Source organism: Lycorma delicatula, chromosome 1 (genome assembly GCF_047948215.1).
Source record: "Lycorma delicatula isolate Av1 chromosome 1, ASM4794821v1, whole genome shotgun sequence".
Classification (NCBI taxonomy): Eukaryota; Metazoa; Arthropoda; class Insecta; order Hemiptera; family Fulgoridae; genus Lycorma; species Lycorma delicatula.
The window spans coordinates 389,349,183-389,375,498 of NC_134455.1; the positions used below are offsets into that span (position 1 = coordinate 389,349,183).

General features: G+C 29.7%; 3 protein-coding genes across 4 annotated transcripts in view; all 3 read left to right on the forward strand.

Moving 5' to 3' along the window:
• Nucleotides 1–2,770, forward strand: part of LOC142317346 (putative HERC2-like protein 3) — a 23,682-nt gene extending 20,912 nt beyond the window's left edge. Inside the window, exons 5-6 of one of the 2 annotated variants that reach the window (XR_012754707.1) lie at nucleotides 609–838; nucleotides 2,632–2,768. Coding sequence is in view for 1 of the 2 variants with exons in the window: in XM_075353828.1 (XP_075209943.1) it covers nucleotides 2,632–2,646 (15 nt within the window). In the remaining variant the exon portion in view is untranslated. Of the gene's footprint in view, nucleotides 1–608; nucleotides 839–2,631 lie in introns of both variants that reach the window. The other variant, XM_075353828.1, reaches the window with a different exon arrangement.
• Nucleotides 2,749–11,763, forward strand: LOC142317347 (E3 ubiquitin-protein ligase HERC2-like). The gene is made up of 4 exons (XM_075353829.1): nucleotides 2,749–2,806; nucleotides 6,272–6,362; nucleotides 10,719–10,939; nucleotides 11,631–11,763. The coding sequence occupies exons 1-4, from the start codon at nucleotides 2,801–2,803 to the stop codon at nucleotides 11,652–11,654; spliced, it is 342 nt and encodes a 113-aa protein (XP_075209944.1). The 5' UTR covers nucleotides 2,749–2,800; the 3' UTR covers nucleotides 11,655–11,763.
• LOC142317345 (E3 ubiquitin-protein ligase HERC2-like) overlaps nucleotides 11,652–26,316 on the forward strand; it is a 31,204-nt gene continuing 16,539 nt past the window's right edge. Inside the window, exons 1-4 of the mRNA XM_075353827.1 lie at nucleotides 11,652–11,787; nucleotides 16,656–16,771; nucleotides 18,551–18,762; nucleotides 22,625–22,719. Coding sequence (XP_075209942.1) covers nucleotides 16,758–16,771; nucleotides 18,551–18,762; nucleotides 22,625–22,719 — 321 coding nt within the window. The 5' untranslated portion in view covers nucleotides 11,652–11,787; nucleotides 16,656–16,757. The remainder of the gene's footprint in view (nucleotides 11,788–16,655; nucleotides 16,772–18,550; nucleotides 18,763–22,624; nucleotides 22,720–26,316) is intronic.

A 26,316-nucleotide genomic window follows, 5' to 3' on the forward strand; every position in this document is an offset into this window, starting at 1 on the left:
TGTGATTCCCCTTAAGCCTGTCCCTGAAGTCTTTTTGGCCTAAAAGGAATATACCTTCCATGAGTTCTAGTGTTTGGAGGAAGCAATGCACTCCCCTCTCCTGAGGGAGTCGTATGATGATGATGTAAGTTTTGGAAAGGATAATGGGTATTTGGTGAGGTAAAGTTACAGTACTTTTTTCCCTCTGGCTGTCTTTCCTGCTGCAACATGGACGAGGGCTGTCTTTCCTGCTGCCGCCAACATGGACTACAGTCCATGTTGGCGGGCCACTTTACCATTCTTTGTTAATAAATTACAGTTTGTAAACCTTGTATTGTCCAGTGGCCTTGAAAAGGGCATCATGGGGGAAAGTACTCTATCATCATGGGCTCTCTCTCTTCTGGCTGGTGACTGCTGAGCTTTTCTTCCTCGTTCATCACTCTCTATCTTCATGAGATGGAGAAGGAAGTTTGGACCTTACAATATTATATAAAACTTTGCATTCGTGAGTGTTGGGGAACAGCGATCGCCTTGTTTTGTTTAATAGTTTCATGAAGTAAGTAGCTCAGTTGAAGATTATTCCTTGAAAATTCTTAATTTTAAAATCATCCAGACACACATGTTTCCAGAAAGGGTTTGGAGGGACTGCGAGGCTGCCGTCATTTTATTCTGCATCACCTGAAACTGATAGAAAACAGAAACAAAAGAAGCATATCCTCAAGTTACAGAAAAAAATAGACAATTGAAAATTTGTTCTGCCATTTGCACTTTTAAAGGTGCCTGCGACTGGTGGGGCTACAGCGCCATTGTCATGGGAGTGTTGTGCAGCCAGCTTGTGAGAAGTGGTGCGCTTGTGCAGGTGTGTAGGTATAATGTACTCCTGCTGACATATATAAATTCTATTAAATAAACCATCTAGTGCAGAATATTGAAATAAGACACAGCTTACCTTAATTTTTCATGAAAGTACTTTTGTGTGATCCTGCATCCTCATTTATATGCCTTATCTCAATAATTTGTTCTAGAATGTTTATTAATAGAATTTAAATATAATTCACAGTACAAAGGAATAATTTAAAAAATTAATTTCAGTAAAATATATATGTATAAAGCTATTATTTATTATTATATATCAAGCTATTATATTATTTGTTTTATCAGTGGAGTAGGTGTTTTAAAAAAACATTTTTGTTATTGTGAATGTTTTCACTAATACCATTGATGAAATAGATGTCTGATGAGGAATTACTGTCACACCTTTCATGAGTTGGGAACAAAGTACCTGTTGCTAGCATTAGTTGCATGTCGTAGCAAACTATAGTCATGTGCTTCAGCCTTTACTTTTACTTTTTTTCGATCTGCTTTAAATATGAATATGAACACATCTCCAAGGAAAATCAGAGGGAATTCACTCTTGTACTCCTCCACTCCACCATCTTTGTGCAGGTAATTCTGACCATCATCTTAGCCTGTCATGCCTGTTCCATCTGGAGCATATTCCCCATAATGTTATCTGTTAAGCATGCCAAAATCTGTCAGGCATGCTTCTCTGTATGGCAAGAATCAATTGCACTGGGACATCATGTGGTCCGGTGATCTGAAAATGTCAAAATTTATCTAGAAATATAATAAAGGTTAGTTACCAGGCAGTAAATAGGATATATTTTTAAAAAACTTTTATTGCAAGTTTCACATGAGTCTTAAGCCTAGATAGGTTAAAAATTTCTCAGAAAACATATATTTTCTGTAGCTTTTCTTCAGTTTTTGAAAGAAAAATTTATTACAGTAATAAAATGAAGTTGAATAAATATACAGAAGAATGATTGGAGTAGTACATGAAGACCACCCTCTACATTTGACAATTGTTATAAAACTAGCTATTAAGATTTAAACGTACACAGCTCCAAAGACAAAGAATATATGTATAAAGACAAAGAAGGCTAACTGTATTTGCAAAAAAGGAATCATTCAATGAGTGTGTGTGTGTGTGTGTGTCTGTATGTCCATCATATACCTATATGACTGATGCAATCTAGCAGAATGTTATGGAATTTATGCCAGCAAATTCATTCATATTTAAGATCCATCAGAGTTTATTTATCACTGAGGAACAGACACTTTTAAATTTTCCTATCAGAGTGCATAGTATACTGTTTTAGATGCTGCAGCTCTTGAAGGCTCTCACTGAAGAATGCTACTGTATTTTCAAACACACTTGTTTATGTGTACATGGTAGATCTATTCTTTTCTTAATCTGTACTTGTACTCAGAATGTGTTAGAGTAAGTTCTATCATCCAAACTTATGCAGTATATCATCCCAAACTCCAAGTATTTCCTTACCTCCTTAAGATATCATTACCAAATTTTCTGCTCCATTATGTGGCATTATGTGAAATTCAGAATTTTATTTAAATGTTCTGGTGGTGAGATATAAAATAATTTAGGGGTGACAGAATTGTTTATCAAATATAATTTTAGTATATATGTTAAACATATATTATAATATAATTTTTTTATTTTCCTCATCTGTAAATACATGTATTAATGAAGTTGTATTTTATACTTAGATTATGGACATTAATGGTGTTGTATTTATAAACCTTATTGTAATGTTTTATTTATAATGTTATTTTATTCTTTTATCGTTTTAGGTTTTTGTTGTATGAAGTACGTCCAGCTACTAGCCATGAAATAAATGCACTAAGAAATCTTAAAATTCTTCATACAGAACATATATGGAAAAGAACTGTGAAGAAAATATTGTATGATGTAAAAAAGAAAAAGTGTTCAGCCAAACCAGATAACTTTCAGAATACCAATATGCAGGTCTGGTGTATATTTATTTTGTTTATGCTGTAATTATTATTTCTTATAATTTCTTGTTAAATGTTTTACTTAGTTGCCCAATTAAAAAAAATAACAAAAAACAATTTTTTTCACATGCATGAACCACTGAAATTTCTTATTAAAAAAAAAAAATTGGTTTGTGTGAAACTACGTTTCGCACGAGATTTGAGCATGACAACGTCTTGCAAAGACGAATATCGCAGGTGCTTCGCGCCCATGATATTCGTTGACCTTTGATTGTAATGTCGCAAAAAAAAAACCCTTAATGACCCTTAATCCTTATGAAGTAAACACGTGTTTTTTGAGAAACTGGCGTTGGGCTAGATGAAAATACCAATTAATTAAATTCATCCATGATTTGGATGTTTTAAAAATTACTTGTTTAAACAAATTGAATCGAAGTGATAGTTTAATTAGCTAATGAAACACTTAATATTCCATTTTTCATTTCATTTAATAATAATAATAATAATTAATATTTAATAATTTTTGCAAGTTTAAATTGAATGATTTGTTCAAAAATAATTATGAACAATTTGTTGTAGAAATAAACTTTAATCAAATCAATGATGATAAATTGTCAATTTAAAACGATGAAATTGAAATCATAAATCAAATTCATGAAATTGCTGTTTTTGAAAAGCCCGCCAAAACCTGCTTGACATGATAGTATATTCCATTGCACGACGGTTAAGCGGTTCAACTTGTCATTAAAACTTCTAAACATTTTTAAAACTTAAGTAAATCAAAATTCTGGTTAAAAAACAGTAATATTCAATTTTTAAATATTATTTGTAGTTTTTGCAAGTTTAACATAAATAATTTGTTTAAATATAATCATGAATAATTAATTATAGAAATAAACTGAAATCAAATCAATGACAATAAATCGAGTGGAAGAGAGATAGATGCGGCACAAACTGAACGCTTAGGCCGATCGTGCCTCTCTCTTGCTCATATGCTTGGCTCAGGCGGAATGGAACAATGAGTCATGCTCTTTTGTGCGTGCTGCCGGCATTCATTGATTTATAAGACGTCACGTCAAAAATATATATATTTCAGGTTATTCAACACATTTGAATTGAGTGTTTTATGGAAATTTCATTTATTATATGTTCATGAGTCAGTGTGTGACTCTATTTATCAACTTTTTTAATGAATTTTTTAAAGAATCTGAATATATATTGGCAAGTAATTACAATTATTATTCAAAATAACAATAATAGTAATAAATCTAATCCAGCTAAGTCGTTGCAGTTGATAAACAGAAGACAACATCAATTAAGCCTACTTAACAAAAAAGTAAGGAAATAAATATTTTTGAATCAAATGTTTGAAATAGTGCAATAGTCTGGTAGTAAGAACTTTCTCTGGATATACCAGGGTAGTTCGAAAAGTTCTCAGCCTGATAGAGAGATGCCACAAATTTGAGTAAATGATTATGGTATTTGTCAGTTATAGTTGTTTAGATTTCATGCTGCAAAATGTCCAGATGATTGTGTTGTTTATGGCAAAATTCTATTTTACATTAACTTCAGTCATGTGATCAGAGGTTTACAAAGTTTTTTTTTTTATCTTATACTGAACCAATCACTAAAATAAATAACTGTCTTCACTGAAGCGCTCTCCTTCAACTCTTATTTCAGAATTATTGACAGCAACTGGACAATGTGATTTCATAGCTGATGTTACAATAAATTGTACTGGTCACATCAAGAGTGTCTTAATTCACTTTTTATAATACATAAATTCAGTATGTATCATTAAATATATTTTCAAAAATTAGCATGCAAAGCATCATAAAGTTTAACCTAGCACATACAAACAACTTTTTAAAAATTAAAAAAATTTGGTCTTGAATTCTTGAAGTATGAGAAAGTGAATTTTCAAAAAATTACAAATATCAAAAATGGCCATGCAACCATTTAATTTTAGATTGAGTGATTTGATATGGAATGACCCCAGATAATGCTGAAAAAGACGTGTTTGATTACAGTTGTAATTTATCTATTTATGAAAATGTAATTCCCCAAGTAATTAGTATTTTTACAAATATAAAAATTCTCTGATAGGTGACTGAGAAATTTCCTCTATAATATTGTCAGGTAGGTATATAAGTATGTTAATGTAACCTTTTATCATTTTTAATTTATAAGTATATAATAAAAAATGTCAAAAACTAAATCAGAAAATATACCGCTATAATAACCTAGATAAAATTAATAAACTTAATAAAATGTAACCTATCAACTTATCTTTACAAAATAACAAACTTTAAACTATGTAGATCGCTTAATGTAATACATTACAGTACATGCTTAAATATTTTAATATCCTATAGAATATGATTTACTTCTGTTTCCATTAATAAAATAAAAAGATTATAAGTAATTAACACAATACATCAGAACAAAAGTGTAACAATATAAGCAATCATATATTGCTTTAGCCTCTGACAATACTAAATTAGTCCCTTCCTGTTGCAGCTACAGTAACAACAATATAGTTTTTAACTACATGAAAGAAGGGAACTTTACATTTAATATCCATTGTATTAACTAGAAACAAATAACAAACTTCTAACAGAAACTAATAAGATCGCCAAAAACTAATTGGCAATGAATTATAAAAGCACAAACACCATTAATTCTATTTTGTATATCAACTAACAACATAATCTGAAACACCAAACAGCAAGCAGGCAGCCACAAAATGAAAATTCCCTACAGCAGAACAAAAATTCTCTTTGTTCGGATTAATTTATTCGCTTCTGTATGTATATATATTTAATACTGATTTATTTATTTTATATAGAAGGAGCAGGCTGATGATGCCCTACAGTTTCTTTTATTTAAGTTGATTTTTATAGTGTATGAAAAATACTAATCCTTAGCAGGATTCATATCCAGTAACTTCTATGTAAAAGATAAAGATGCTACAATTCAGTACATTTATAATTATTAGTACTTGTTCATGGGAAGTTTGTATAATCCTTACCAGTGCTTAGATATGATTGGAGGAGTGTATTTAATCCATTGTTAGAGAATAAGATGGATTAATTTTACTACTTTGAAGTGCTGTTATTAAATAATTATTTATTTATTTCACACCATGGTAATTTCATGCTTATGACCAATTACAGTTACCTGTTAGCTTCTTTTTTATAATGAGTAATTATAAAATAATAAGGCGCAGGTGCTGCCACTTTTCTGTGAAGGTCAGCATGTAGCATATATGCTTATTCGAATAAAAGTGAATTTTAGAAATTATTGTGTAAATCATATTGAGTATTTGTTTATTTTTTGTGCCGATTGAGTATTTGTTTATTCTTCAGAAAAATTTTGACAATATTCTAATTATAAGTCACTAGTTTTTTTTTCCAAATTTCTATTCCTAATGAAATTTAAGGGCTTATAATATAAAGCAATTTATATTGTGTTTCAGAGTCAGCCTCCTGAATCAAAACCAAAAAAGGAAAGTGAAGATAGTGTTGAGAAAAAAGATCATAGTAGTGACCAACTTCCTCTTGGTTCTGGTAAAATTATTTCTTTTTTGATAAATGTTAATGTAAATTGTAATAATTATATCTTAGTTTCTATCTTTTAAAGTAAAATTAATTTGAAGAGTTACTGGCATTAATAATTTATTTTTATGTAACAACATTCTTGCTTATCCTACCAAAAACCCATAAAAACAATTTTTAAATTTCATGCCTTAAGTTTTTTATGTCTATATTGATCACAACTTAAATGGAAACTAATTCGCATTTTGGTGGATTATTAATAAGCTAAGAGATATTGATGTTTTCGAAAATAGTCTAGTATTTAATCACGAAATATAGTCAGTTGATTGGCCGAGAAATTACTAATGATATGTTATTGAAGGTCCTGCATGTGGAATTTCAACAAATGATTTGGGTGTATGTAAAGTAATTTAAATTTTTACCTAATTTGCTCTCAACTGAGGTAAAAAGAATTTCATATTAATGTAGCACAGAACAAGCAGAATGTAACACAGAAATACTGATTATAACTTTTTTCACACTGTAGAAACTAATGATGAAAGTTGAATGTAACCTAAAATCAATGCTCTATGATAACCGTATATTATTGAAAACATTGTAACTCTTGTAGGGCAAAGATAGCAAGGTGGGTTAACAACAGAGTCTGAATAAGCTTTACTTAATTTTTACTTGTACAAAGACCAAATCCATTCAACTGGAAATTTCTTCATGATAAATTTTCTGCCAATTTTTACACCTACACATAAATTTTTTTAACTAAACTCTTTGAATCCCTTGAAGGTTCAGTATCATCTTATTCTGGATTTGGGTATATGTGATTTCTGTTTATTCCTCTTTGTAACCATTATAAATTCTGACATAAAATACAAATTAAATTGAATTGGTGTATTTAAATTGGTGAATTTATTTTATTGTAAATTATTTGTTATATGGATTTCCTAATACGTCAACAAATGATATTTTTTTTAAAAACGTAAAAATAAAATTAATAGCAGCATGATTCATTAGTTATCAAATTCCTTCTTAAAATAGAATTTTAAGAAATATGACATGTGAGTAAAAATGAGCAAACTTTTCTATATAAAGAGTATTACGTTTGTATGAGTACACATACTCACACAGACTTGGGCAATTCAGAGAAATAGTGGTGGGATAGACCTTTGACACCATCGAAAAGCGTCAGTTATATGTGGGACATCGTCGTGGTTAGATGAGTCTTGTGAGTATTTAAAAAAAAACCATCAGAAAAATCATAGACTGATTTGTGCAGAATACAGGTATGAAAATTTGATATCAAAGGTCACTCCATAAATACATTCATGGATTTATCAGAAGATTTCTTATCCATCAATTTTTTTTATAACATTAAAAAATATTGACATTATAACATGTTAAAATGATAAATTATGTATAAAATTGAAATTAAAATTAATTTTGGATTGGCCAATTTCTTACTCCCATAAGTATTAATAAGATATTTTGTTAAATTTAGATGTATACAAGTAGTTATGTAATAGTGGTTCTACAAACTTTAGTAGACTAGTTATGGGACTTTATCACCATTTTTCTTTATTTTTATAAGTAACGTGTATTATCCATCGCCATTAGAAATATTCTTTGATGTGTTGAGTTATTTTAATTTTTTGTAAAACTCAAGAAAAGCATAAGCAACATAGCCCTAGTACATTTTTTTGCAAATCCCAATGTAGTAATTTTATTTTATTTGTTTATTAAAAATTTATTGTTATAAAATTATGTTTCTGTGTTTTATTTAAATTTGGTGTTTTACATGAAGCTCACATCTAGTGATAATGTCACTTAGCAGGTTACAATTTGACAAGTGTGTGGATATAAACACAATAAGACAAAATCAAATTTTCAGAAATTATGTGAACAACTGGAAAAGAGGTGGACTGTGTACAGTGATAGTGTTCACATTTCAAAAGAAAGCTACAACTAAGTGTAAAGAAATATTGTTTTAATGCCCTAAGATTGTGTACATTTTAAATAAACCTTATATTTTCTTCTAATCTTCATATTTATCTTTTAACGTCGTAGTATCTTTTCACTTATTACAATAATTTAACTTATGTAATTTAAAATGTATCTTCTATGGGAAGATCATTTGGTTTTATTTTAAGTATGCTCCTTCTTTGTATAACTCTTTGCCAACTCTATGTATAATTCTTTAGTGCCTATATTTTTCCACCACTTATCCTATGTTGCTGTTATTGCTTTCTTTTTTATATTTGTTCATATTGTCCTTTACTTTTTATGTTACCTTTCTTAATTCATTAATTTTTCTGTAGAGCCTCTTACCTTTTTCACCCTTCCTGTTCTTGTATTTTCTTATGGCTTCAATTTTTTTCAGTCATCATTCCATAATTTGTGACCTTTTTTTCCTCTTCATGAAGTCTATTATTTGTTCTGTTGCTATTTTTGAGACTTTTTCATATTCACCAAAATTCATTTGCATTACATCCTGCATTGCCCTTCTCTTTAATAATTGAGGTAATAAATTTGATCACTATAAAATGTATCAATACACAAAAGCGCACAATAATAATAATGTACTAAATAAACAGACACAATTCAGTTATAAAACAGTTTTAAATTGCACATTAAAGATATATCTGCTTGATTAGGAAAAAAATAACATCAGTAATAACATCTGTATATTCCAGGATGAGAACAATGTCACCAGTTACTGAAGAGGTTCAGAGATAGTTTCCTTGTGTCACTAAAAAGTTTAAAAAAAATTTTTTTCCATGACTGACGTAAAAAAAATTACTGAGTGAAAAACTTTCAAATTAAAGATTTAATGATTCCAAATTCTCATTTACTTCTATCAAAATTCCCGTGACATAGTTTTTGAATTGTTCTGAATGGCATAGCATTTTTCAAATCAAGTTTTATCTACTATGTTGCTGAAAAATAGGGTCTGGTTTTTTACATGTTTTTAATTAATTCTATCTTCATTGGATTGCTTATTTTAAGTAAGAATGATAATAATAATAATAATATTATTATTATTATTCATAAATTGTAAGTGCACAATGTAGAACACTGTTAGATTGATTTAAAATATAATATAGCATAATAAATTTACTGTATTTATTTTGTATAAATTTACAATTATACACTAAAGAAACATGATGTAGTCTAGTCAGTACAAAATAAATAGTATCAAAAAATTTTTAATTAGATGATCAAGTTTTAAATTGTACATTTTTTATTTAAAAATGCTCTTGACATACTTCTGAATATTAAGGGTTGGTGAATTAGATTATTACATTTTTTCATCTTAATAAAGGCTTATTATTAAACACTCAATGCCATTCAAGGAAATGTATAGGGTTTTCCCTGCAAAAACATTTTTAAGAAACAAATTTTTTATGATGGATTCTTACTTAAATAAGTATTACCCTACTTTACTGATAAGTCAGTTTTATACAACCAATTTCTGAATGAGTATAAAGTACTTAATTTATGACCATATTATATGCTTCCATAAGATAACATGATATGCTCATGAAGATCTGAATTTAGTTGAAATTGATTTCTCTCTTTCATAAAAAGTGTGATACATTCATAAACATAGTAAAGATAATAAACAATTTTTTTTAAATCTGTCTTCAATATCTATTACATTTCAAACCAAAAATCACTTGATTGCCCTTTTTCTGGATGAAATACTTAGTTCTTATACACCTATTAGCAGCTTAACTTCAAAATTCAGTTTTATAAATCAGTTACAGGAATACAGTAACTTTTTTCTATTTTTATAGAAATGCTGTATAAAGACTGTAATTAATATTTCAAGAGGGGTAAGATAGTTTTGCAACAGTGAAATAATGCACTGCATACAAATATATATGAATTTGTTTCACTTTATTAGTGAAATTTGTTACATTAAGTTGAAAAAACAAAGCCTCATAATTATAACATAAGATGTCTTAATTGATAAGAATATTTTTCTGAGATTTTGCCAAAAAAGGTGTGTCTGTAATTTGGGTAGAACTGAAAAAAAGTAAAATACAATTTTTCATAAAATAAAACTGAAGAAAACTGCATCAAAAAGTAAAAATGCTTTTTAATTTTAGAATTTTTTTTAATTTAGTTTTTAAAGTCATTGCCAAATTGAGTGTTAGCAAGTTATTGGTAATTGTTTTTTTAATAATTTGATTCCAAAACTTAAAATTGGTAAGAGATGAAAAAGTTTTATTTTTTGTGTACTTTTTTAAACGTTTTATGTTTTCAGCCAAATAACATTAAGATTGAGGCCAAGACTCTCCTCAAACTTCCCAATCTGTCTATCCCTAATTGCTGATTTGATAACAATTAATGAGTTTATCATTTATTTCTCAGGTGCTGCGGAACGAATGTGGTGTTTGGAAAAATTAAGAGAGTTGATGTGTTCACCACTTGGAAAACTTCTTGATATACCTGCATTTCTTCAAACAGATCGAGTTGATTCATCTTTAGCAAATTTAGTACATAGTTTACCTCAAGCATTATTACGTCAGTATGAATATGAAGATCCTGCTGTGAAGGGTGGAAAACATCTTATGCACAGTCCTTTTTTTAAGGTAAACATGTTATATAAATATTAAAAAGATCTCATGTGGATACCACATGACTTCTTTATACAGCTATAAAATTACATATACACATTTTTTACAATGTGTTTCTTAATCTTTTTACAATCTGAGGTTAATAATTAGTAATAAATCAATACATTTAAATTTAAAAAAGTTAAAAAAAAGGAGATAGTCGAATTTGGACCGACGTGCCTTCCTCTTGTAAATCTAAATATTTCATTAATTAAAATTTTATTTGGCTATAACTCGGGAACCAATAAAAATAAGTACCACTATATCATTGAAAAACTCTCAGTGATGGCTTATTGCTACAGTTAAGAAAAAGTCAAAAATCCAAATTGTTTGGATTTTGGGCTATTTTGAACACTTTTGGTCCAGTCGAAAGAGGAGGTGCACAACTAGATATTATAATAGTTAAAAAAACAAAATTTGAATATCCTACGGCTAATTGTTTTTGAGTTATGTAAGATACATTTATACGTACAGACATCATGCCAAAACTACTCAAATGGATTCAGGGATGGTCAAAATGGATATTTCCATTGAAGTCTGAAAACCAAAATTTTTCAAAATCACAATATTTCCTTTACTGTACAAGGAAGTAAAAAATGTTGTACTTCTATAAATATTAAACTTTCTATTGATTAAATTTATAAAATATGTGTTATATACTTTTTAGGCATTGGGTAGCACTTGCTTGTGATCTGAATGTGGATGCTACATCATATTGTGCTGACCGGCACAAATGGTCTTGGTTTCAACGCTACTGTTTAGCTGTGAGAGTTGCAGCAGCGTTAATTCATCGAACTCAACTTCCAGCTACATTTTGTGCTGAGGTACAATACATATTACTGGTTATTATTAAAAAAATTCTTAGTTTATTTATTTTAGGTGGGTATAAAAATTATTTACGTTGTGCAGCTTTTTATCAGGAGGTTGTCAGTCTTTATTGTCTTCATGTATTTATTTACGAGGGATATCTCTAAAGTAAAGATTGCTGGGAAATTTCTCTCCTTTTTGGCGAACCTGTATTGTTCATGGCCATGCTAGTAATGTACACACTGCAATGTTTCTGTAAATTGTCATGTTGTAGTATCTTTGATTATGTTTGAGTTATTACATTATAAAATAAAAGCAAAATCGATATTGCCGCAGACTGTGAAATACGTGGAGTCATATGTTTTTGAATCGTCAAAATATTAAGCCGGCTGAAATTCATGACAGTTGGTTGCTGTGTATGGTGATAAATCTAATGAATGAATGAAATGTCTGAAAATGGTGTAAACGGTTTAGAAATAACAGAATTAATGTGCATGATGAGGAACAAGGCCCTTGATAATCACAGCGGACTTGTTGAAACGCGTCGATGATGAAATCAGAAAAGATCATCGCAACGATTACTGACCTGGTCCTTCTTTTTCCTGGTGTTTTAAGAGCTGTTATTGGTCGCATTGCTCATGATCATTTAGGTTTCAGAAAGGTTTGTGCATGTTGGGTGCCAAACATATTAACGGAACATCACAAAAAAATCTGAACGGGATCTGCTTCAGAATTTTTGATGCACTACACAGAAAAAGGTTATGAGTTGCTTAATTTAATTGTTACTGGCAATGAAACATCCGTTTTGTATTACATGTCAGAGTGAAAATGGCAGTCAAGTGAATGACATCATCCTCAATCACCAACCAAACCAACAAAGGTCAAGCCACAGCCATTTGGACACAAACTGATGGTCACAGTCTTTTGGGATCAGTTTGGCATACTGCTGATTGATTTTATGCCATGTGGAATGACTATAAATGCAGAAGCTTACTGCGAAACTGTACCTAAGTTATAGCACACCATTCAAAATCAGTGATCTGGGCAGCTGACCGATGGCATCGTCCTGCTGCACAATAATGCATGTCCACATTTTGCGGGTCCGACATGTGATTTACTGAGAACATTGGATGAGAAATTTACAATCACCCACCACATAGGCCAGACTTAGCTCCTTCCGATTGTTTGAGAGATTGAAAGAATTTTTGAGAGATTTTTTTACAATGAAACGGTCTTTACTTTAGAGATAACCTCTCGTACCATGTGTAACATGAAAAAACCACTTAAAGTTAAAATTAAAATGTGTTAAAGGAAAGTTTTATTCAAAAAGTTGAATCTGTGGTCAAAATGTGTTTTAATTCTTTGGCTTACTGTATTGGGTATTTTGTTGTTTACTTAACTTTTAGGAAAAAAAATTCACTTATGAAAATTTCATTTTTTATGACTTTTTTAGTTCAAGAATGTATTATGAAGAAGACCTGCCTTCTACATTATAATACACTACAGTAGTCTCTTTCTTAACCATTTTTCATTCAACTGATCACTCCGTCAGCCAACTTTTGTCTTTTAAATAGTTAATCAGTGGTACAAAGGAAATAATTTAATTATTCATTCAATCATCTTATATAAATCATACTGACCAACATCACTGATCGTGATTTGTTTTTAAAAAAATTATTAAATTTTATTAGTCAAAGGTCAGCTATGAATTATATTTTCTATATGTTATAGTGTTCAGATTTATAACAAATGGAATGCTTAGATTTAATTTTATTGTTTTAGTTAATGAGCTATTTCATTATATCATTAAATAGAGTGTATTATAAACAAATGGACTGTCTAAACCTAACATCAAAAGAATCATTTGCATGTATTTGTTTTTTTGATGTAAAGAAGAATAGTGAATCTGTCTTACATTTTAATTTAAATCTCAGGTGATTAACTGAAAATGAATTCTAAAATTAAATATCCATCAGTCTATTTATTTCTGTTAGTAACTCTACATCGCTGGATCTACTGGAATAATTAGACTAAAAAGAGATTTAAAGTTTTCTCTTAAATGGATCCTGAATGTAGATAATTAATATTACATTCATTGCATTGAAACAGTGTATATAACATTTAGGTCTAGTCCATATTCATAAATAAATAAATTTTTTAATCTGATTTATTAATCAGTCATATAACATATTCTGGCAACCTGTGAGTAGGGTAAGTTACTGAGATCAGACTATAAGCCCATTGTTTAGAAAAAGCTACCTTTAAAAACTTTAATTACAATTTAAGTTGATGATTAAAATTTCCCTTATACATGGACCTTTCCTTCCTTTTTGAAAGACATTGTGATTTTTTTTTAAAGAACCTTAAGGAATACAATTATTTAATTTTAAATGCAGATAAAACTTGCACTGTGCTTCTCAAGAAACGAAACATTGTGAATTGCATAGTTAGATATTTCATTAATGGTAATGATTACTTCTGATGCCTGTAGCATGAAATTTCTTGTTATTGTTAGATGATAAATTTTCATAGGATGATCAAATCGTACTGTTTTGTTCTAATGCACATTAATTAAATATTTCATTTTTCAATATTATTTAATTGTATTTATATGTTTATAATAATAATTCACCTCTGAAAAATATCATCTCTTTCAATTTCTTTCAAAAAGGAAGAAGGAAGAATAAGGAAAAAGAATGAAAGGTAAGGAAGATACTATGCCCACAGAGAAACTACAAAACAACTAACAAAAGAAAATACCTCAAGCTTATCTCTAAAGTAAAGACCATTTCTTTATTAAAAAAATCTAATCTGCAAACTTAATAAATATTCTTTATTTCTCTTAGACTACATATCTTACACTACTTCTGTATATAATCACCACATGAATTAAGACATTTATTGTAACAATAAACTAGCTTCAATATACCCTTATCGTGTTTTTCTGTCGTTAGTCCATTTATCCACTGATTTACAGCATTCTTAAGTCTATCGTCACCTGTGAATTGCTTACCTTTTGACAGTGTTCTATCATCCACCTCTTGCAAGGTCAAGAGACATCTTAAGATACTCAGGCTGTGACTTACTGAACAGCAATATTTTATTGACTGGTTTATCTAAATCCTGCAGAATATTGATTTGATTATTTTTTAAATAGCCATCTGATAATCCTTGTTATTACCTGAATTGTATGGAGTTTTACCTATCCAGCTGAATCTTAAATACTGTCAGATCTCTTCCAGAGATTTATTTATTATTATTGTGTACAGTGTAATAAACATATTAATACATATGTTCATTTGTATTCGTTATGATAAAATAAATGAAGGAAAATGAAAATGCATATCATGTCAAAATGTAGCTGTTTACAAGTTAGTAAAAAATTTAATTCATTGGCATAGATAAAATAAACATTTCTTTCCGTGAGAATATTTTATGATTTTGCTGAGTTATCATGGTAATCATTAATATAATCCCTTTGAAAAGTAGCTATACACCTATATAAACACTATTGTATCATGAGGGATTGTATTCCATGTCCCTGTAAGTAGTTTTTTTTTAAGAGGTTGGTAATCCTGTGTTGTGTGCTTTGCTTATGCGGGACAGGATGCCAACCTTGAGATGAGAAGTATGTCTGGTTCTTTGTTGTACATTGTGTGATCATCCCCTTCGATCATAAAAATGTTATTAACTTTAGAACAGTGATTATTTCTCATTGAATAAGTCTTCCATGAGCATAGTGGGTACACATAGATAATGAAAGACCAGTTTTCCTTTAGATTTCCAGGTACACTAGTTTCTAATTGACATAGTGTAAGAACACTAATCAAGAAATTTTAGGAGACAGAATCGGTAAAGGACTGACTGGGTGAAGTAGCAGACTATCAATACTCAAAGAAAAACTTCAAGACCTAGCTGCTATGCAATGTAGTCCCAACGAGTCGTTTGAGAAAGTTGGCCCTACAGAATTTATTAGTGTTGCAACTGCACACAAGGCAGTTCATAAGAAGCTCAGTCTCATCCTATATAAATTAAAAGCGGTTTAAAGTTTATCTGCCACAGTCTTTGGAAAGAGAATTAAATTTGGGTAAATGGTTTCATGTGGTTCTTGAATTTACATGACCAAAAGATTGAGGAGCAGATTGTAATATCTGAAAAAAGAATAGGTAACCCAATATTCTTCATGGAAGCAATACAGTTCATTATTGTGAAGTCATTAATCAGTTGTGGGAGAGCTAACCAAGGACAAAGTTAATGCTCAGATTAAACAAGACAGTGCGACTGAGCATACAGCCAAGGCAGTCCATGAAATTACTGCAAGAGGTTTTCAGAAATAGAATCATTTGTAAGGCCTTATGGCCGCCTTATTCTCAAACTTAAGCTCACCAGATTTTTATTTTGAGGTTATGCAAAATGTAATGTTTAAAAAGAAAATCCCCATAGCCTTTGAGAATTTCAAAATGCTATTCATGATTTCACCAAGGTCAACAACTTTTGAAAGTCTTCCAGAACAAGAAGAAATGCTTGCAAGTATGTCTGGGATGTTCATGGTGACCATTTTCAACAACTACTGTAAAGTAAGTTAATGTTTTATATTGTTATACTAGTGCATGACAGGTGTATAGCTACTTCTCGAACACTTTGTACTTTTTAAAATTTGTGAGTCAGATTTTAAGTTATGAAGCAAACTAAGTAAAATCTAGAGATTGAAATTATATAGGGTTCAATGTTTTGCAAATTCAATACATTGTAGCAGAAATAAAAAGAAGCCTTTGATTAGCTATGTACATAGGGTTTTTTCTGTTTTTTTTTTTTAAATTGTGTATTTGTAAATGTATGTAAGATTAATTATTTATTTATTTTTTTTTAATATCTTTTTTTTCAGGTCCAAAAGAAAATATCAGAAGTTGCTCCAAGAATTGGTGATGTCAAGAATAATCATGAAAATCATAATTTGTTTAAACAGGATCATGATGAACAGCTTTTAATGTGGTTAAATAGGTGTGACAAATTGTTGATGATTTAGTTAAAATATTAATGTAATTATGATGGATTATTATAATCAATAACAATTATAATTGTTATTCATTAACTGTTAATAATTAAAAATAAAAATGTGTTATTACTGTATGAAGTGCATAAAAAATTTTTCATTGTTGGGATATTTTCTTTTGATTAGTGATAAATTCATCTGTAATAGTGTTTATAAATAATGTTCATTATTATAATTATGTTGATCACATAAATCATATTAAAGATTTATTTATTAGAATAGATCAAGGAAAAGGATCAGAAATAGAATATAAAATGTAATATGTTAAATGTAGAAAAAAATTGTATTTAAAATTCATTTTATTTAATAGAAATACAGGTTTTCTTTTAAAAAAACAAAGCAATTAATTTTAAAGTAAGAAATATACATATATAAAGCTGGATTCAAAATTGAATAGTATTGGAATTATCTGCTTATATTTCTTTTCCTATATATATTGCAATTTTCTTGAAGAATCTTGAAATGGCAGCAAAATAACTAAACTGCCCAAAAGAAATCGCAGAGAAAGTGGAGCTAAAAATCGTCAAAAAGATGGAATTCATGGTACATCAAAAATTCCTCTCAAGTCTCTAATTATAAAATGTAGAAAAATTTACAAAGCTAATAAATTTAAATATCTGGGATAAATAATCAAAATCAATGGATTTAATAAAAAAAAAACAGTAAATCAATGTTTAGATACAGAAGCCAATCAAACAAGTATTACAAAAATTGACAAACTAACAAAAGATATTTACAACAAAAAGAACATCTCAATTAAAGCCAAAAACCAGCCATTGCAATACAATAATCAAACTAGAAGATGTGTAACTTATCACAATACATCTATAGTTGAAATCATGTGAAATAATAAAAAAAAAAAACAGGAAAATCTTGAGAAATCATAGGACCGATAAAAGTAGGTGAAAATGGGTATAAATTCAGAAGTAATAAAGATCTTTACAAATATAATAAAACTGAGAAAATGTCAGATTCTATCAAAAAAATAAGAACCAAGTTCTCTGGCCACCTCATGAGAATGAATGATAACAGGCTCACAAAACAAATCTTCAATCCCATTTGTAACAAAAAGAATGGAAATCAATGGACCTCAATAATTCAAAAAGACTAAAAGGAATGAAAATTTCTAAAGAAATAGTGCGAGGTAGAACAGAGTTCCGCAAACTTGCACAAGATTTCAAGGATTTCCAAGAGAAGGAAAAAACCATCTAATGTCTGGACAAAAGAGAGAATGCAAAAAACAAAGTAAGAGAATGAACTGTTGAAAAATCATTTAAGAAAACACCCAAAAGAAAAAGAAATTATGAAAAATGTTACTTCATTTGGTTTTCTGATGAAGGAGACTAAAAAAAAAATGCTTAACTAACTATAACTTCTGGTGCATGCATAACAGTAAAGTGGACTTCTACATATATGTACATGTTTACACATATAGAATCGTATAAACGTCATATTTCTATAGATTATGTACATGATTATATACATATGTTTTCATCGATTCTCATCTAGTAAATTAGTTAATATTTTATAAATCCACTATTTTAAGCTTTTCAAGTTACCAGCAATATGTTTAATTAAAAATAACTTTAAACATGAAATTTTTTACAAGTTCATCTTTTAAGAATTTTGAGTTGCTTAATGTTAAGTGTGATAAATTTTTCTTTTATATTATCATTTTTCACTTCAGACTTATTTGTTTATATATGCATGTTATTGTTAATTTATAGACAACCAGAAGATTGGAGTTTATCATGGGGAGGTAGTGGAGCTATTTATGGTTGGGGTCACAATCATAGAGGACAACTGGGTGGTGTTGAAGGAACAAAAGTTAAGTTGCCTACTCCTTGTGAGGCATTATCTGCATTACATCCAGTTCAACTAGTTGGAGGAGAACAAACTTTGTTGGCCGTCACTTCTGATGGAAAAGTGTACGCTACAGGTAATATTTTTAACCTTAATTCAGATGATTATTTTTTTATTTTGTATCGTGCACTTTTTTATGGATTTAAGCTACTAAGCTACAAGTGATAAAGTTAATATGTTAACTAACCACAATATTAGAAAAAGAAAGTAATAATAATAATAATACTGTACCTTTTCCATTATTGGAAGTTATTATGACTGTTTAATATACCCAAAAAAAAAAACTTATTTCCCTGCTGTTCATCAAAAAAAACCTATACATTAAAATATTTGAAAGTATTTCTTTATGGTGCTTTACAATAAGGCAATAATCAATTTGTTTAACACATTCAGTGCCAAGGATGCACCTGTGGTCTAATTTCATAGTCTAAAATTCCAAATACATGATCTGCTACAGTATATATCTGTTGCAGCATGTAATTTATAGTATGAGGAATGTTAAGTAGATGTGCAGTTTGAATTTGTGATAAAATTAATATTCTGATTGATAGTATAAATAGGTCCTCCACAACAAAGTGATGGCTAAATGTGAAGAAGAAGACCACCAAGTCAATTAAATAAACAAAATAAATATGAAGACTTAAACCAATGATGGTGATGGTGATATGGTAGGTGATTCATCAAGTAGTTTGGTTTCTTGTAAAATACAAAATACACTGTGACAATAAGTTAGATATTTTTGCTGATGAATTAATTCCATTCACAAGTGTGAGGCTTGTCTCTGGGAATGTGGAAGTGGAATTTTGTAGCATATGAAAAATGCCATGGCTGACCAAGATTCGAACCTAGGACCTCCAAACAAAAGGTCGAGATGCAGCCACTCCACCAAGGAAATTGGCAATCATTATTTTTATCTTTTAGCTAATGATAAATTTTTTGGACTTTCTTAATGTAAAAACAAATTGTTACGTTAAAAATTTGAAGAAGGAAGAATCACTATTTTATTGAGTATTTTTCTGTGATAAATTTTTACTTCAATAATCGTCATATAAGTTTTCACCACTCATCTCATCCATCTGCTAACCCCATGATCCTAATTTTTATTTGTAAAACCAGTAACATCACTTACGGATCATTGGAAATTTACCTCAAACATGTTCACTTTGAATTAACATATGTGTATCTTAGTAAGAATACAAATCTCATCTGTATTGAAGAGAAATTACCTTGTTAGAAAGAATGTTGATAGAAGCATTTGACAATTGCAAGAAAAATGAAGGTGACATAACATAAATCTTATACTAGCCCTTTTGCATTACCTAAAACTTATAAAAACACTTGATATTTTAACTGCACATGAACCCATAATTAGATTCAGTTGTGTAGACTAGTTGAAGGCCTTCTCTTTCAGTGTTGATTCATATTGCTGTATTCAGCAGTTGCATTCTTCAGTTTTAAGCAAGGCCGTAAATTTTTTTGTAATTTCTGGATAAAGTTACACAATTATAAATGTTCTGCAAAAAAAATATTTCTGACCACTGTTCACAAAATTCCACACTAAACACCAACTTTTTGAAAAAGTATTGGACTTAATGATAAATTTGAGAATTTTCAAAACTTCGTACTCCATTGTTTTTGGCTGTTTATATATCTAAATGAAACCAAGCTTCATTTAATTAAAAAAGATTGAAACACCCACACCAGCTCAAATAAAATATTTGTTTGAACAACTGTGGGATGGGTAGAAAGTTTTGTTACACTGTAATAGAATCCAGCTTAATTGAACTCTACTACTGCCAATTCTCACCAGTGATATTGCTCACTTTTGCTGGGAAAGGTGGGGAGGATAAGCCATCGTGGGGATTGTCCAGTGTGTTCATTCATGGTGAGATAACCTTTATTGTAGTCAAGTGTGGAACAATGGCTGATACAAGTGCTTTCACTGTCTAAGAGCTTTTGTTAGCTTGTGTGTGGCTTCATGAATATTCACACACTGGTAAAACATTGGAGAATATTATGACTGACTTCTTTGTGCATTTTTCAAATTAATCACCATCACAGCAAATGTTACTGACATGTTAGAAGAAGGTCTTTGTAACAGGAAGTGTTATTGATGCCCCATGCATTGGGAGGCCGAACACTCGAGCTGAGACATGTGCTGCTGTGGAGGCATCAATTCAACAGTCACTGATGAAATCAATCTGCCAAAATTCTGCAGAGTTAGGGATTCCAAGATCAACAATGTGAGACCATATGCAGAAGGACTTGAAAGTTAAATGTTTTCATCCAGCCACAGTTAATGAGTTAAGTGACAATGACCTTGATCAATGTGTTTATGCATGTTAGTTATTGCTTGAATATTTTCCAAGCAAATTATAAAAAAAATCATTGTGTTCTCAGACGAGTGTGCAGTTTATCAAAGCTCTCTTAATCGAAATGTTTTTTTTTTCTGGGTGAAAGACAATCCTCACTTTTTTGAGGAAATCAAACACCAACTGCTTCATATTATGTTTTTGGCTCAGATGACAGCTAAACATCTCCTTGTGGTCCTTATTTTCTCGATGCCACAGTTATCTGAGAATGATTGACAAGTAGTTGCTACTAAAATTAATGGCAAATGGATTGCTGACATCATTATGTTTAAGCAAGATGGTACTTCAGAGCATTTTGCTTTGAAAATGTCTCCAGTCACCTCATTAAATTTTTCCAACATTTTTTTTTTTGAATCTCTGGACGTGGATCAGAAGTGTTTCTGGCTCCATTGCCTTGGTCAGCAAGAATTCCTGACCTCACCATACCTGATTTTGTAAAAGAAGGTTTTGTAAAAGAAGAGATCTAAAAATGCAGATACATCAACAATGAGCAGCCCCAAGATGCTGTTCAGTCAGCATTTGAAATGATCACTCCTGATATACTGTTTTGGATAATCAAAGAGTCATGGAGGCACACACAGCTGTACTTTGAACATGGTGGAACCCAGACAAACATTTTAGATCCGTAGAAGGTAAGCAGCACCTATCCTAATAATTTTATAACTAGTAAGAAGGAATTTCCCACCCAACCCATACAGTAGAGAAGTCAGGTTCTACAAGTTCTTCCTTATGAGTTTAATTTGAGTATATTTCTATCCTTGTTAACAACCGCAACCAGATGTCCAGTCTATTGAGAAAGTTTCTTTAGCGACTTTCCTAGACACTGTAAAAGCAACTGATTAATGTTTTGCAAAAAATTATCTTCACGTAATACTGATATATGGCCACTATGTTTAAAATCAGCTCATTTTCTGTTTCACAAAATTTAGCCAATAAATGAAAAATATTTGATTTATTTGATACTGCATAATTGGGAAAATTGCTCATTAAATCCTTCTAGCATTCAGAATAAGACTTAATGATTAAATGAGTTACATAATAAATATATACCAGGCATGAAAATGGTAAATTTGTTGTACTGGTAGAAAACTACTAACACAGATTGAAGGATAATGCATCATGTAGTCTGTGTGTTTTGACCTTGTCTAATACAGCCTCAGCAAAATATCTGCCTTGCTAGGAACATGTAAAATAAACATAAGTGTAGGATCGGCATCTTTTAGACTGTGTGACTTAATGAAGTACTATATATCTATTCTCTAAAAGGTTTTGTTTTAATATATATGTATATGTACGTGTATATATATATATATATATATGCATATATATATATATATATATATGCATATTTATTTATTGATTTTCATTAGATATTTGTTATTTAATTGTATTTATTCTTTCATAAATTATTACATTATTATAATCATGAACTATGGATGAAGGTACACTAGATATAAAGGAAAAATCAATCAAAACAATGAAATAAAAATAAATCAATCAAATAAATAAAGCAGTAGGTAATTTTTTGCTGTTTATTTATTTTAAAATATCTTGTTTGTTATACAGGCTATGGTGCTGGTGGTCGTTTAGGTATTGGTGGAACTGACACTGTTTTAACACCGACATTGATTGAATCATTACAAAATGTATTTATTAAAAAGGTAAATTTACATAACCAAGATCATTTTTGAATTATTGTACAAGTGGTGTTTTTATGGTTGTATATTTTTCATTGTTTTTTGTTTTGTATCTCCTCTGATTTGAATGATTGATGTTAAGAAATGGAAGATCTTCGTCATACTTTTCTTTAAACTTAACAAACTTGCCGCAGAAAAAAAATCAGATGCTAACTAATGCTTTTGAAAAATAAACTTTCAGTGAGGCAGGAATATTATGTGCTTTAAGTATTTAAAATAGAGGTAAGGATGTAGAAAGAATTGATTAATGTTTAAGTTGATTGTGTACAATTATGTAAATAATTGGGAAAGAGTATGCAGTTGTCCCATCAAGTAAATAGGTGATTTGCTCAGACATCTCCAGAAAACTCACTAATTTCCTGGTTTGTGTAATCAGAGATTATGGTTGTCATTTGCTAATGTTTAATTGTGCTGAAAGTGGAAAAAAGTACAGTTCCAATAAATTACCACCCCAAACTAGATTTGGTTTAATATTCTGTACACATAAATAAAGTATACTTAAAATATGATTTTATCATTCTTGAACTTTTTTTTATCAAGCTGGTTGTATCACAGATTTTACAACTTATTATAATCCACATTATTTTATTTGATGTCTTTATTTATTTGAATTTAGGATTATATTTAATATTCAAATACATAAAGTAAATTTTAGTGTATTTGTCTAGTTAACCTTAGTTGTAAAGAAACCTTATTTATTAATTTGGATCCATGATATTGTGCATCTTGGTGCAACTTGACATTCAGCAACTCTTAAAGCACATTACTATGGAATATTTATCAGTTAAACTGTTATGAATAAAATATTAAATAGCAAAGATTTTAATTAAATTAAAGGTCTGTACAGATTTGGCAAGAAAATTAATTTACAAGAACAGCTTGATATTAAGATTTGTACTTTTATTATTATTACTGTTATGATTTGTTATTATTAATTTTTATATTCCCAATTTTTTACTTTGTTAGAATTCAAGGTTGTTAACATTTCACCAAATTATTTGTTAAGTACCTGCACTCATTATAATCATTGCTTCTAGTTAAATTTAAAGTTTTTTTTTGGATTTCAAAATAATATTGCATCAAAAATATTTTTGTTTACATCTATTACAAAAAGTATATTCATGGCACAAAAAATCACCCCAATAAGTATAGCACTCATGTACTGGTAACAAATGAATAAGTATTAGACTGTGTCTTAAGTACCGTGGTGCTGGTGATAGTTGTCTGACTAATTAAAATTAAATAAACATGAAGAACAAAAAGACAGCAATTACTACTTGGCAGTATGTACCTTTGCCACGCCACATGTTGTACACCAAGCACTGCCAATGTGCACTCACCAAGTCTACTGCCAATTACTGTATATTAAATGACTTGTACCTGTGTTGAAGTTGTAATGTATAACTTTACACTTTTAGTTATTACTTCTGTTTACTAGAAATTACTTTTTCAACATGATCATTGAAAAATTTGAAAAAAACATTTAGCCATTGGGTTAAAAATTGAGAACAAGAAACAATATCATTATTAAAAGTATGAAATCATTATAATCATTACTAATTATAAACAATACGTAATTAATGCTTTTATAACCTTTATTTGTAGTAAATTATTAATTTTTAATAATAAACAAAAGCTTACTTAAATTTCTTCATGCATCTAATTCAAACTTGTAGCAAGTTTACTATCCTCACTAAACGAATCACTATCACTGTCACTTTCACTATCAGAGTCTACATGTATAATACAATGTTCTGTCATTTCATCTATCAGTGGTTCCATTTTTACGTGCTCTTTTTCAACATTTTTTACATTTTCACAATAGGGTTTCCAGTCATCTTCATTCATGGAATTAATTTTCTCCGTAGTTAATTTTTTTAACATTTGTGAGAGAAAATGTTGTGTTATGACTCACCACATGTCTTTTAACGGCTGACCATACCACCTCATTCAGATTCAAATCAAGAGTCTAAAAACACGATGCCCATGTTTTTTCAAAAATTCATCCGTGATATTTTTGTACTTTAATTTTATGTAACTTCACTAATTCATATGATTGTAATTTCAGCATTTTTTAACTGTATGGAATATGGATTTTTTCATTTCTTTTGGATATGGGTCATATCTTTTCTTCTAGTTAGAATTTGGCGCTTTATTAATACCTGTATTGATGTATTCCACCAATGTCTGTATTAACAGACATTGGTGGAAGATTTGGAATCAATTTTTGATGTGCCCATTTCATGAAATTGTCTGTATTCATGTTGTCATGGCAGTTGCCACTTTTTGAACTGGCTTTACAAGTTTGTAGTACATTTGGAATAAAACTGATTTCTCCTACAGCATGAATTGCTATTAAACGTTCACCTTTATTAATCAGCACATGAAGTCCCTCAACAATACCATCAGACCATGACTGTCATACAATGCAAACTTAAAATGTACGTTTCATCCAAATAAACAATTGTAGCATTGCTTTGTCTGCACTTAGCCATTGCCTGCAAATATTCAATTCTCTTCCACCTGATATTGGATTTCTCAATTAAAAGTGCCCTGTTATTTTCAATTTTACCCCATTTGAAACCTAACTCTTTCAAAATAACAGCTAAAGTTCATTCTCTGCCTTTAAAATCAATAGGTGACTGAAGTTCTTGCTTTTTTTTAAAGTAGGTTATTCATTCTTCTTTGAATGAAATTCATTAACTAACTATTCTTTTAACTACACCTAAATCAAAACTGTCCAGTCCACTGACAGGTTTCAAATGTTGTTTATACTTTTTTGCTGAAAGAACATGTTGGGATGATGATTGAAGAATCATGTCTGTTTTTTCTCTTCTGAGTTTTTGAATTTGTGTTCTTGATATTCCACAAGCAGCAGAAGTTCTTTCTTCACATTTTTGAATGTCAATTATATGTTTGTCATCAGTTAATTTACCTGCTTTTAGAGCTTCTTTTTTCATGAAATCATAAACATTATTGATAATTTCACGTGCTTGACTCCTAAGTTTTTTTTTCTTAACTGTGGATTTAAATTCTACCGTAACAAACTGCACTAATACCACACAAACAAAAAATAATATGTTACAAAAAATTTGCAAAAAACAATGAGTAATTATAAAATAATATGACTGCACAAAAACGCTATCCAAATGCCTTCATTGAACACGATATAAACTAGACTAAAGTTTATTTCTTTATACACACATTGTGTAATATGAATGACAGATCTAAATAAAATCATGACAAAAGACAACATCATTTCTAACTGCATGTATAAATTTTTATAGGCCTGTACATAATACCAATCTGAGCATTAGTCATTGGTTAAGGAATTGTCATTGTTTACAAGATTGATTCATTAAGCATTTTTATACATGTAATCAACTCAAGTGGAAAGAAGTGAACATACAGCAACATAAATGTATTGTTTGTAAGTCAAAAATTAAAAAAATAATAATAATTATGCGCAAAAATAATGTTTTGGAAAACAATAATATAATGAGATGTCAGCACATGACATTTTAAACTCATAGATTCGCTGGGGCAACTATACATATAAAT

What these genes read in the sequence shown, in the direction of transcription:
- LOC142317347 (XM_075353829.1), top strand. An exon ending in CCAACTTCCTCTTGGTTCTG is followed by an intron (nt 6,363 to 10,718) that starts GTAAAATTATTT and finishes TTTATTTCTCAG; the next exon opens with GTGCTGCGGAACGAATGTGG. An exon ending in TGCACAGTCCTTTTTTTAAG is followed by an intron (nt 10,940 to 11,630) that starts GTAAACATGTTA and finishes TATACTTTTTAG; the next exon opens with GCATTGGGTAGCACTTGCTT.